Source organism: Delphinus delphis, chromosome 8 (assembly GCF_949987515.2).
Source record: "Delphinus delphis chromosome 8, mDelDel1.2, whole genome shotgun sequence".
In the NCBI taxonomy this organism is placed as follows: domain Eukaryota; kingdom Metazoa; phylum Chordata; class Mammalia; order Artiodactyla; family Delphinidae; genus Delphinus; species Delphinus delphis.
This window is the reverse complement of record NC_082690.1, coordinates 108,896,911-108,909,892: the sequence shown is the minus strand read 5'-3', so window position 1 is coordinate 108,909,892 and position 12,982 is coordinate 108,896,911. Positions and strand designations below refer to the sequence as shown.

General features: G+C 67.3%; 2 protein-coding genes across 2 annotated transcripts; both read right to left on the bottom strand.

Annotated features, from left to right (window-relative positions):
- Positions 1 to 610: 610 nt before the first annotated feature.
- On the bottom strand, positions 611 to 1,432 carry INS (insulin). The gene is made up of 2 exons (XM_060019509.1): positions 1,246 to 1,432; positions 611 to 756 (listed from the first exon to the last, which is right to left on the bottom strand). Exons 1-2 carry the CDS (start codon positions 1,430 to 1,432, stop codon positions 611 to 613), a joined length of 333 nt encoding a protein of 110 aa, XP_059875492.1.
- A 2,258-nt stretch (positions 1,433 to 3,690) lies between these two features.
- On the bottom strand, positions 3,691 to 10,868 carry TH (tyrosine hydroxylase). Its single transcript, XM_060017571.1, has 13 exons — positions 10,779 to 10,868; positions 9,143 to 9,352; positions 8,203 to 8,377; positions 7,849 to 7,937; positions 7,558 to 7,625; positions 7,211 to 7,261; positions 6,682 to 6,827; positions 6,456 to 6,591; positions 6,262 to 6,331; positions 5,690 to 5,746; positions 5,402 to 5,497; positions 4,967 to 5,100; positions 3,691 to 4,093 (listed from the first exon to the last, which is right to left on the bottom strand). Exons 1-13 carry the CDS (start codon positions 10,866 to 10,868, stop codon positions 3,934 to 3,936), a joined length of 1,482 nt encoding a protein of 493 aa, XP_059873554.1. The 3' UTR covers positions 3,691 to 3,933.
- Positions 10,869 to 12,982: the final 2,114 nt, after the last annotated feature.

The window sequence follows — 12,982 nt, the reverse complement described above, 5'->3', positions numbered from 1 at the left end:
GTGGTCTGCGGCGACCGGGGCCCAGGCAGCAGCCCCAGCCTGGCCACCCCGAGCCCTGGCCCGGGCGGAGCCTTCAGGAAGCCTGCAGATTGATTTGGTCTCTGAGCAGCCGGCAGGCTGGCCAGGCCTTGGTACGGCCAGGTCACCCTCTGACCTCCCGGGCTGTGACCAGCCCAGGCACCCCTGGGCTCTTTGGCGTGACCGGCAGCGGCCTGGGCGGGTGCCCCACGGAGCCACCCCGTGCAGCAGTGGGGCACTGAGGAGTGGGGTGTCTGGGCCCCCGAAGAAGGAGCTCACCACCTTGGGGAGTACTGCCATGGCCCCTGGTGCCTGTCTGCCCGCACACCTGTGGGCAGCCAGTGTGTGACGCAGAGAGAACAGAGAGGGGTCTGGGGCAGCGCCCCCCCCACCCCCGTCACCAGGGCCTGAGCAGGTGGGCCGGCCTTCCTCGCCCCCACCCCCAGCAGCGCCTCAGCCCCCCAGGCCACACAGATGACAGCAGCAGGGCTCATTCAGGGGGTTTATTGACCGTCAGGGGTGCGGGGAGCTCGGTGCTGGCCGCCTGCCTGGAGGGGGCGGCCGCCTGCCTGGAGGGGGCGCCCGCCGGGCCCTAGTTGCAGTAGTTCTCCAGCTGGTAGAGGGAGCAAATGCTGGTGCAGCACTGCTCCACGATGCCGCGCTTCTGCGGGGGCCCCTCCAGGGCCGGGGGCTGCAGGCCGCCGGCACCGGGGCCTCCACCCAGCTCCACGGCCCCCACTGCGGGGAGAGACGGTCAGGCAGACGGCGCTCCCCTGCCCACCCTGCCCGGCCCTGGAGCGGGACCCTGAACAGGTGCCCTGGTGCCCATCGCAGGCCTGCCCCGCCCCCTCCCCTCCCCACAGCCCGCCCAGGACAGGGCCCTCTCCCAGGGTGACGGGGCGTCTCCCACAAGCACCACCATGGCCGACACATCACCCCGAGACCATGGGCACCCAGGACTTGACTCACTTCAGAAGATTCCTCCCTGGAGCTGCCCTCGGTGGGGAGGGGAGAGAGTGGGGCCAGGGTGCTGGGCGAGGCCGGGGCGAGAAGGGAGGGGGGGAGGGGCAAGCCCACCCTCAGGCGTCCTCCTGGCTCACCCCCAGGGAGCTGGTCACCTTTAGGATGTGACCAGGAGGACATCATTTTCCTTTTTAAAAAAGTCCCTCCTGACCTCCCACTGGGTGCCAGCAGGAAGCACCGGGGCGGCGGGGCAGCGGGGCTCACCCTGCGGGCCCTCCACCTCCCGGCGGGCCTTGGGCGTGTAGAAGAAGCCACGCTCCCCGCACACCAGGTACAGCGCCTCCACCAGGTGGGAGCCGCACAGGTGCTGGTTGACGAAGGCCCGGGCAGGGGCGGGCGCCCAGAGGGCCAGCAGGGCCAGCAGGGGCCCAAGGCGCAGCCACAGGACCATGGTGGGGGCACGAGGACCTGGGGGACAGGCGGGGGTGAGGCCAGCGAGGGGGCGCCCGGGACCCCCAGCCGGTGATCACCCCCAAACGCTCCAAGAGAGGAGCCCACGCCCTCCTGCCGCTCAGCGGAGCTCGGGCCTGGGGCCCCGAGGCACCGGACCCGGGCGGACGCAGAGCCCGCAGGACAGACCTGCTTGCTGACGCCTCGAGTGAGCTCGTCCCGAGGGCTGGGGGCTGCTGGGCCCCGCCAGCTTTATAGCCCCGGCCCCTCCACCTGGCCCATTAGGGCCTCAAGCAGGTGGCAGGTGGCCGGGGGCTGAGGCTGCAATTTCTGGATCATTTCCCCGCTGCTGGGTCTGCAGAAGCCTCTCCTTGGTCGTCAGCACCTCTTGGGGCCACAGGGTCATTAGAGTCTTAACGAGGGCCCTAATGCCGAGCTGTCCCCGCTCACAGCTGGGGGCGAACGCCTCCACAGGAGCCGCACCCCACCCGGCCTCGCTTGGGTCCCATCTTGCATGTTGGTCCGGGGAGTGTGGCCGAGAGAGAGGACCCCTGCCCGCTGTCCCTGGGGCTGCCCTCGGGGCCCCAGAGGTGGTCCAAGGCCATGGGTGGGCAGTGAGGGAGCGTCTCCTTGGCTCACGGCCCCAGCCTCGCCCACCCCAGCGCTGAGGCCCGCTGACACCCCCAGCTCCCTGGGGCACTGCCGAGGGGGCTGAACTCAGGGACCTGCAGCCGTGAGGCCCCTGAGGCCGGCCCCTGTTCCTCACCTTCAATGTAGGGGCCACAGGACGCGTGGGTGGGGCCCCGCCACACCCCGCCGAGGCGGCCTCTCGGACCCCATCCCTCTTCCTAGAGCCCCGCCCATCCCCCCATGCTGACCCCTTTCAGACCGGCCCCTCGGCCCCATTGCATCCTTTGGCTGCTATTTGCGCCGAGCCCCTGTGGTCCCTCCAATCCCCTGGACAGGCCCCTGGAGGGAGGCCCGGACCCTAGCAGCCCCCCACACCGAGGAAGGGGCTGGACCCTGCCTTCCCAGGGCGTCATGATGTCGGGAGGCCCCTCTGCCGCCAGGGGAGATCTGGGGGCCTCTTAGAGAGAGGTGTGCAAGGTGGAAGGCTGAATGACGGAAGTCCGCGGTGGGAGGGCAGACCCCAGGGCCCAGGAGGGCAGGAGGGAAATGAGGCCGGCCGTTAGCCCTTCCCCAGGGTCTCAGTGGGGCTCACAACCATCAGAAGTGGTTCCATTTGATGCCTCACAGGCTAAAGGGACACAGGTGCCGGAGGGCTAGTCACAGACAAGGTGCTTGAGGTGCAACTGATGGAAGGACAGACCACCAGGGAGGGCTGGGACAGAAGGCTTTGCCCAGGAGGGTCTTGACGGATGAGTAGGAGTTTACCAGGATTAACATCCTAAGAGCTTAGAGCCAGGGTCCTGGTGGGGGGAGGGGGAGGTAGGGGGAACCAGAGGAAAAGAGCAGGGCCTGGAAGATGGGCTGGTGTGTACCTCCTGCAGGAAGTAAGGAGCCAGCCACCTCCCAGGAAGCCCCAGGCTGCTTGCTCCGAGGGCCAGGGCCAGGGTGGGAAAGGGGACACCCTGGGCTGGGCCAAACCTGGAGGATTCTGGGGGCTCTAGCTGGAGGGCCAGGTCCAGACCTGTCGAGTAAACCAAGCCCAGAATCCAGCCCCCCGCCCCCCTTGCAGGGGAGACTGAGGCCCAGAGAGGTTACCTAGGGGCCAGCTCAGCTGAACGCTCCACCAGCACACATTGCGGGGTGGGGGGGTTGCGTTCCCAGGTCCTGCTTTAGGTGGGGTGGGGTACGGGGATCAGAGGCAGCTGTGCCTTGGACACCCCCCGTTCCTCTGCTTGCTCTCACAGGCTGGCCCCTGGACCCCCGTCCTCCTCCTAGTGGGGACATCGGGCTTGCGGGGAGGGCCCAGCCTGCAGCCCTGCCTAGGAGACCACGGCTGTGAGCCCTGCCCCCGCAAACCCAGGCCAGGCCCCCACCTCCATGCTGCCCCCCCACAGAGATGGGACAGCTCAGCCAGGACCCCCTCAGCCCTCGAGCTGCTGGTGGCTCAGCACAGACGAGCTCCCCTGGGCGAGCAGGTGACCCGGGGCTGCCTGGAGGAGGGGGCAGGCAGCGGATGAGCCTCTGAGCAGGGATGGGGCAGAATGTGAGGGGCGCAGGGCTGCGGGCTGAGCCTGGTGCACAGACACAGACACAGACACAGCCGGGTAGGCACCCGGAAGGATTCTTTCTTTTATTGAGAACGGGAGCAGGTGGCACACGGCACATGGGCAGCACACGGCACAAAGTCACCTGCAGCAGAGCTGGCAAGCGGTGGGCGGGGCAACAGGGTGCCCTCCAGCAGGGGGATCTCTGGCGGGCTCTCGGGGTGCCCTATGAGCCAGCCCTTCACGTGGGCGGGGGCCGGGGCCGGCGGGGGGAAGGCCAGGAGACCTGGGGCCGGCCTAGGGGGGCCTGCGGGGTGGCGTCCCGCGTCTAGCTGATGGCGCTCAGGGCGTGGGTGAGGGCGTGCAGCTCGTCCCGGACACCATCCAGGGCGCGTCGGATGGCGTGGGGGCTGTCCAGCACATCGATGGCCAGCGTGTATGGGTCGAACTTCACGGAGAAGGGGCGCTGGATGCGGGAGGCATAGCTCCTGGGAGGGGAGCCAGCAGGGACCCTCAGTCACCCAGTGGGGATGAGCCCGAGGGTGGGGGCCCGGGTCTCCGTCACAGCAGCCTCAGAGCTCCCGGGACTTTTCAGAGCCGCTTGCGCCCCCAGAGCTCATTCTGTCCAACCAGCCAGACAAGGTGGGGGACGGAGGCCTCCTCCAAGGGCTGGGGGCTGTTTACGGCAGGGAGGACGGGCCTTTTCCAAGCGAGCCTCTGCGAGGCACTCCAGCACCCCCTGCTCCTTCCCGAGGCTCAGCCAGGCCTCTTCCCGCAGGAAGGTCTCCAGACCGTGCGCCCCGCAGGGTCCATTGCATCCCTGTCCCCAAGGTTGTGTGTGGTATCCAGCCCCCACCCCCACCCCTACTGCAGGCACATGGATCCTGGGCCTCAATCTCCCCGGTGACAACAGGAGCCTGGCTGGAAAGAGGCCCCTTCCGAGGGCGAACTGGCGGGCCCTGTCGGGCTCTGCCCTCCCCCCCGGGGAATGCTGGTCACTGCACCTCCAGCCCTGGAAACTCCCTGCTACCCCCAGGCTCCCCACCCGGCCCTCAGTCACCCCGGCCCTTGTCCTCTGTCCCCAGCACGGCCCCAGCTGCTCAGAGGGCCTGGGACTGGGAAGGACCCCGCACATCCGTCTTACAAAGTCAAGCTTCACCTCCTCAGAGCCTGGCCTTGGCCCGGCCTTGACGTGGCCACCAGCCCCGCAGGTCTCCCCACCCCAGACTTTTTGGGGGTCCTGCTGCGGGAGGGGTGCTGTAACCTAGGTGCACAGTTTTCTCCACTGTGCAGTGGGTTCGGACGCCCAGCCTGCTCGCTGGCGCTCCCAGTTCAGGGAGACGGTGGGGGTCTCAGCCTACCTGAGTTTGTCCTTGGCGTCGCTGAAGCTCTCAGACACGAAGTAGACAGGTTGATAAGTCTGGTCCTGGTAGGGCTGCACGGCCGCTGCGTCGGGGTCGAAGGCCCGGATCTCGGGCTCCTCAGACAGGGAATGCTGGCGGGAGGCCAGGAGTGGGCGGGGGTGGATCTCAGGGCCCCGAGGGAATTGGAGCCCCTTGGCCCGACTCCACGGTGGGCTCTGGGTGTGGATTCATACCCTCCCCTCTCCACTGGGGGTCCTCCCGAGGCCTGGGGACAGTGTGAGTGGGACGGGCAGGGACAAGTTTTCTTGGCCCCCCTAAAAGGGCAGCCCCAGCCTCCTGGGAGGCCCGAATTCAGAAGGCACGGCCAAGGTCGCCCTCCCCGTGGGGATCCGGGCTCCAGCCCCTTCCTGGGGGGTGCGGGGAGCGTCTCACCAGGAGCTCCCCATAGGAGGACAGCAGCCCCGCTCCGTAGGCCTTCACCTCGCCGTTCTGTTTGCACAGCCCAAACTCCACGGTGAACCAGTACAGCTGGTGGGGGCAGTTGGCAGGGTCAGCTGAGAGACCACAGCACAGCATTCCCCACTGACCATGGCCCCAGGCACCCACCACCCAGGCAGAGGTGAGCCAGGCTCCGGGCGGTCACGCTGTGAGAAGCGGAGACCGGAGCCTGGACAGGAGGGCCCAGCCTGGACCCAGCGTCCTGCAGGGGAAAGAACCCACCGTGGACAGCTTCTCAATTTCTTCGTCCGATGCCCCCAGGGATGCGAGGCCGATGTCCTGTGGGGGAGGGAGAGCTGAGGGGGGAGAGGCTCAGCTCACCATGGATTGGGCGCCTGTGTGAGGGGAGGGTGCTGGGGCTGTCTGCAGCCCGTCCAGGGGCCTCCTGGGCACTGCCGGGGTACAGAGACCCTCCCAGGGTGCAGGGACCCTCCTGGGACGCAGGCGCGCTCCCGGGATCCGTCAAGGGCCCAGGACCGCTCCCTGCCGTTCCTCGGAGAGCCAGCAGGTGGCAGCACAAGCCGCGGCACTCCGCCCCCAGCTTGTCCTCTGCGCACCGTGATCCCCTGACCCTCCGGAAGGGATTCTTCCCCGTCTTTGTTCCAAGGTGGTCTTCCCAGAACGGCCCGCCCACCCCTCTCTTCCAAGACGATGCAGTCGCTCTGAAGTCTCATGACCCGGGTGTGGGCGGCATCCAGCCTGGGGGTGGGGAGGGGCAGGCAGCGCCCATCGCCGCAGGTGCCGCCCCCCAGCCCCTCGGCTGACGCCCAGCTCCTGAGGCCTCGAGGACACACCTGGGAGAACTGGGCGAAGGTCCGGTCGGCCAGCATGGGCACGTGCCCCAGCAGCTCGTGGCAGCAGTCCCTGTGTTGGGGGCGGACAGCGGGTGGGGCTGGGGGCCGGGCCGCAGCCTGCCCCCCTCCCCCAGCAGCACGCACCGCCCCCGTCCTCCGCAGGCCCCCCGCGGCGGGCTGGGCTGGGCACTCACGGCTCGGGGGAGTGCATGGGTGAGGAGGCATGGCGGATGTACTGGGTGCACTGGAACACGCGGAAGGCCAGGCTGGCCAGGAAGTCCCGGGCGGACAGCAGGCCGGCCACGGGCCGCAGCTGGAAGCCGGTCCGCTCTGCAAGGGCGGCGGGGGGGCGGTCAGCGCGGGTGGGGCCGCCGGCTGGCCACCCCAGGCCCTCCCGCCGGGGCCTCCGCAGCGGCGCACCCTTCAGGAAGCGGGAGACGTCCTCCAGCTGGGGGATGCTGTCCTCCCGGTACCCGCAGAAGTGCTCCAGCAGCTCGAAAGCCTCCAGGTGTTCCCGGCACGCGTGGGTGGCGTAGAGGCCCCGCAGCGTGGTGTAGACCTCCTTCCTGTGGGCGGGGGAGGGGGGGCTCAGGCTGGCCGGGTGCCCCCCACTCCCAACCTGGCCCCCCGCCGCCTGCCCCAGACCCCTCCCGGCATCCGGCAGCCCCTCCCGTGGGCGCTCTGCTCTGCCCCCTGCAGACCCCAGGCAGCCTCACACTGCAGGCCTCTCCCTGGCCCCAAAGACGCTGGCCACTGGGAGTGGATGTCTCCCACCTGCAGCTTTGGGGGGTTTCAGGGGACCGTGGGGGGCCTCGGGAAGTCCCTCCTCCACCCGGACTTGGTCTGTCCTCTGGAGGCCACCACTCTCCACGCAGGGGTTCTGGGGGTCTTCCCGGGCCCTCCTCATTCCCCACCCCGCCCCTCCCCAGCTGCCATCATGGGGTCTCACCAGGTGGCAGTCTCCTCGGCCGTGTACTCCACGTGGGGAATAGGGTCGCCTCTGGGGAGGGGGTCAGCAGTTAGTCCAGGCCCCCTCGGGGAGGGCGTGTGGGGGGTGGACAGGAAGGGCCTGGGCTGAGCGACCCCGGCTGTGTGGCCACAGCAAGTTGCTTAACTGCTCTGTGCCTCCGTTTCTTCGGCTGTGACTTGGGGACCCCGAACCGGTGACCACGGTGACAGTGAAGGTGATGGCATTGGTGACAAAGGCATCCCTCCCTTCCCCCCACCCAGGTCTAGTGTGAGGCCGCAGGACGGGGTCTGGGTCTCAGAGAATGAGGTCCCGAGGGGGGTCCTTACTGCTTGTACTGGAAGGCGATCTCAGCAATCAGCTTCCTGCGCTGGCGGTACACCTGGTCCGAGAAGCCCTGACGGCAGAGTGGACGCCATCAGCCACCGCGGCCTGCCAGCCCTCCCCATGCCCCCAGCCCAGACGTGACCTGTGATACCGGCGGGCGCCTGGCGGCTGCACCCAACCAAACCTCAGGGTTCCACCAGGAGCCGGAGGCAAACAGACACCCCGTCCCAAGCCGGGGTGCACGCCCACCGCCCCAGCCATGAGTACGGGAGCAGGTCGGGGCCCCGGCTCACCGGATGGTCCAAGTCCAGGTCAGGGTCAAACTTGGTGACCAGGTGGTGACACTTGTCCAGCTCAGAAACTTTCCTTGGGAACCAGAGGACTGCACGCAGGAAGGAGGGTAGAAGGACCAGATTGGGTGTTGGGCTGTGGTGGGAGGGCCCCCCTGGAAACAGCCTCCCACTTGCGACTGGGGGGTGGAGGTGACACAGGCCCGGACACAGACGAGGGGGATTGGGGAGGGCCAGAGCCAGCAGAGAGGGCGCCCAGGCCGTGCACGCAGTCACTGGGGTTCCCCTGTGGGACCCCTTGCACCCCGATGTCTCAGGGTCACGTGGTCGCCCTCAAGGGTATAGGGGCAGCCTCACCCTTGTTCTCCCCAGCGCCCCGCACATCTTCGGCCACGCGGCGAAGGGAGCTGAGCAGGGTGGGCAGGGCGGCGCTGGGTACCTCACAGCGCACGAAGTACTCCAGGTGCAGGCCCCCTGCCTGCGGCTTCTGGGCGGGCCGGGTCTCCAGGTGGTGGATTTGGGCTTCAAATGTCTTAGGAGCAAAAGCAGGGAGAAAGAGGGAGGGAGAGATGGAGAGACAGAGACAGAGACAGACAGACAGAGGGGGAGGCGAGGGCGCTGGGAAGCAGGCACCGGGTCGGCCCGCCCTGCCCTGCCCTGGACGCCGGCAGCCAGACTCAGGCCCGCTGCTGGCCGCCTGGACAGCTTTCAGCTGGGAAAACGGCTCTTGTCTAGCTGGTCTAACAGGGGTTGTCACAGGGTCCCCCAGACCCAGCGTTTCGGGTGGGGCCTCCTCCCAGGCAGCCTGATTTCCATCCCTGGTGGCCTCGTCCGAGGCCTCTAGACGCCCGGGGCTGGGGGTGGGCCCTGATCCCACTGCGGGCAGGTCGGGAGGCTCAGGCCCCGACCAAGCAACACTGAGCGCGGGGGGGAGGGGTGGGTGCGCTCCCCTGCCAGCTCCCATCACCCAGCAACGAGGGAGCCTCAGTCTTCAAGGCCCTCGGGCCATCGCGGGAGCTTGGGAGGAGTCGGCTGTAATGTCATTTGGGTGCGTGTGCTGGGGTCCAGCAGCTAACGCCATCAGCTGTCACATGAGCCCAGCCCCGCCAGGGCCAGGCGGGCATGGGGGGCCCTGCGTCCCCGGCTGCCCTGGGGGACCCACACCCCCCCTGCCCCCAGGGTGGGGTGCTGGGCACGGGGGAGGGCGGGGGGCTGGGCTCAGGGAGCTCCTGAGAACAGAAGGGTGTGGCGAGGGGCTGTGAGCCCCCTCCGCACGTGGCCCCCTATGCTCCCTCACCTCAAACACCTTCACAGCCCGGGACAGCGCGGGGGGCTTGGTGGCCCGCAGGGTGAAGAGGAGATTCAGCGCGGCCTTCCCGGCCCGTCCCCCCAGGGCCTCGCCCGGCTCCGCGGCTGCAGCAGCGGCGGCGGCGGCGGCCTCCGCCTTCTGTCGCTCGTTGCGGGCATCCTGGATGAGGCTCTGCCGCCTCCCGACGAAGCGTGGGGACTGTGGGGACAGATGCGCCAGCTCCCCCTGCCCTCAGCCGGACCCACAGAACCTGGGACCCAGCTCCAGCGTCGCGCCTGCCAGGGGCCGCAGTGGGGGAGGGAGACAGGGAGGGCGCTGGGAGCCACAGCTGAGGGTGGTCTGTGCCCTCAGGCCACATCTAACCGGGTTAGGTGACGAGGGCTGCTTGGGGGCTGCCCTGCTGCCCCCCGGGCTGCGCAGGGCCAGGGGACATGGTGTCTGGCCCCATGGAGTGACCTCTCCTCATGGCCCCATGCCCAGCCCTGCCTCACAGCCCAGGGTCCCTGGCCACACCTTGTCCACAGCCGGTCCCGAGACCATGAGCCCCCGGGGTCAGTGCGTCTGCCCACCCCCCCCACCCCCGGCCGGAGTAGAGAAGAAGCCCCTTGTCTGGGGCTCATCATTTGCAGCTGAACTTCCAGGAAGCTTCTGGTCTCTTGGGTCTTGGAACATGGCAGGGGGCCGCGGGGGAGGCCCCCCAGATCTCCCACTCTACGGCAGGCGGGGTGTGGACAGAGCCAGGGGCCTGGGGTGAGCGCTGCCTACCCCACGGCCAGTGCCCTGAGATGGTGTCTGCAAATTAAATTTCTAGGACCCAGCCCGTGTTTCCATTAAAGCTCTATAAACAAGAGCCGTTTTAAACCTGCAGGGAGCTGATTATTCCAGGCCATCCCTGAGGACGAACTGGAGACCCTCTTCCAGGCCAAGAAGCCCCCAGTTTTCCAGTCTCAGAGAGGAGGTGGCCCAGCGGGTCTTCCCAGCACAGCCTCCCTTGAACTCGGGGGCTCCCAAGTGGGGGGCCAGGCCTTGGGGGCCATCCCTGGTGGTCAGGGAGGCCCAGGGTTGCTGGGCAAGGGAACAGGGGAGGTGGGTTTCAAGACAGGAGATCCCACGTGGGACATGGAATGCGTGGCAGGTGGATGGGTGAATGATGGATGGACAGCTGGACGGATGGATGAATGGATGGTGGATGGACAGGCAGATGGTGGGTGGTGAATGGACAGGTAGATGAGGGATGAACAGGTGGATGGTGGATGGACAGGTGGATGGGCGGGGGATGGATGGGAATCACCCTGGAGCTCAGACCTCCCTTCAGCTCAGCAGAACTGGGGCCTGCACCCCTGTTTGCCCAGTGCCCCCCACCACCTTGAGCTGCTGCAGGGCCCGGGACACTGTTGCACACACACTGGGTCCAGCAGGACCCACCCATAGAGATTCAAACGCCCGGGCACAGGGGTTGCCCACGGAGTCCGGGCAGGGGAGGTGCTTGCAGCCAGGACTGGACGCCAGGCCTGGGTCCAGGGCGCCCATATGGACCCTGAGCCTGGAGCCTCCCTCCAGCCTTCAGGGGACACCCCTGGGCTTCTGGTTCGTTCCGGCCCGTGGGCACCAGCCTGCCTCTTACCATGATGGCCTCGGCCTGCTTGGCGTCCAGCTCGGAGACGGCCCTGCGGAAGCCCTTGGCTTGCGGTGAGGCAGCGTTGGGGGTGGGCATGATGCCGGCGAGGTCCGGGCTCCGTCTCCACAGCCCTCTGCCGGGCGGCCTCTTATAGGCTGAGCTGACGTCAAAGCCCCTCTGGGTCCTCCACCTCCCACCTCCTCTGCGTCCCCCTCCTGCTGCCGCCTGAGGGAGGTGGGGTGGGCGAGGAGCACGGAGACGCAGGAGAAAGGGCTCTGTCCCATTAAATCTAATTGCATCCACCGTCACAGGCACCCAGGCGGGCGGCCAGCCCTTCCTCTGAATCATCCGGGCTCCGGCAGGCGTGCTCCGCAGGGCTGGGTGCAGCCAGGCCCCTCGGCCCACACCCGAGCCGGGTGATGGGTGGGTACACGGGGGGGTGGAGTTCTGGACACCCCACCGTGCTCGTGACACAAAACCCTGACCTTTGGTGGCCATCGGTCCAGAAAGCCAGGCTCAGACCTCAGATGTCAGGAGGCAATTCGCTTTTCCAGAAGATTCTTCACCAAATTTCCCAGCAGGGTCCCGAGGCATGTTCCTGTTAGATGTCCTCAGTGGGCATGTTATCTGCCCTCCCCCCCACAGGCACATCCAGCATGGCTCAGAGTGTTCCAGAAGGGCACATCCTCCAGGGTGCAGGAGAATGAGGGACGCGGGGGTCAGGGAAGTCTCTAACAATTGTCCCACTCACTCCTGCATGGCCGTCTCTCCCCCTCTCCTGGCCCGCCCCTACCCCCCAGCGTCCCCCAAGGCCCTCTCACCACTTATCGCTGGGGTGTCACTGCCTCAGGGATGCGCCCATCCCTGAGCACTGAGGCCCAGTCCCTTCTTCACGTGGTCCCTGGCACCATGCGGGTCCCAGGACAACCCCAGCCCAGAGTTTCTCCTGAGTTCCATGCCCGCTGTTCCTCTGGCGGTGCCCCTACCCCGGCGACCAGGGGCCCGGAGGGAACCCCCCCTTGGCACCAGGCAGACGTGAGTCCTGCCCTGTCTACCCCGCCCCCCCGCCCATCCCCACGTTCAGGCACAGCTTTGGGAAAGGTATGAGGCCCCCAGCAGCTCCAGCTGGTCACCTTGTTGTCTCAATCCACCTCCCCGGCAGCCCTCACGCCCCAAAGAAACACCCGCTCTTCATCACAGCGGCCATCCGCACCCTCTCCTCCCGGACCTTCCCCAGATGTGGTCTGACCATGCCGTTCCCTTGCTCCACAATCCTCTATGGCTCCCCATTGCTCTCTGGAAGCAGCCTGAGTGACCCCCTCCCCTCACCCACCCCTATTGATCTCACCCCCAACCATCCCCATTTCCTGCTAAAGGAGGGTTTGGACTTCATGACACCCTGTTTGAAATACTGCCCCTCACCCTTTTCTTCTCCTGGCGAACTCCTATGCATCCCACAAAACCAGCTCAGCTACCATTCACTCTGCAATGCCTACTCCTTCTTGTCCCTGATATTAACCTCCCCCTCCTCTGCTCTCTGAAAGCAAGAACCCTGCTGGCTTGGCCCACGGCTGCATCCCCGTGCCTGGCCTGTCTCATCTCCTAGACTCTGGGCTCCTGGAGAACATGTCTCAGTGGCCCCTGCCCCCAGGGCCCAGCCTAGAGGAGGTTCCACAGGGCTGTGAGCCCTAAATGGCGCTGAAAGGAGCTGCCCAAGACCCCACTGGGGAAGGCGGGGCTGGCTCTGCCCTTGTGGGCCAACGTGGAGGGCGGTGGGCTTCCACTGCCCCAGGCCACATCTGCCCTGCCTGAGTGCCCAATGGTCCCCAGGGGTGGCCAGCCTCCATGCCCAGCATCAGGTCTGCTGCAGCCCTGGACAGGTTCCCTGCTCCCCCTGGGGCTCTCACGCGTCTCCTTCTGGGAGGGCTGCTGGAGACCCCGTGGTGACATGGGTCCAGCCCTTCGGTGGCTGGCCCATGTGCTCAGAGGGGGCCCCGTGCAGGGCGGTGACACATCCGCTAGATACTGCACAGGAGGAGCGCGGGCCTCCACTGCCGGCTGTGAATTTAACCTTTCGGCAAATATCTCCACCGATAACAAATATTGTTTCTAATCCCTTGGCTTCCCTGAGCCGGTGCCTGCGTGGAAGCTGTGTGGAGCCAGCCTTCTGAGTCTGCCCTGGGGCCAGGCAACCCCCAGGTGAGACCCCC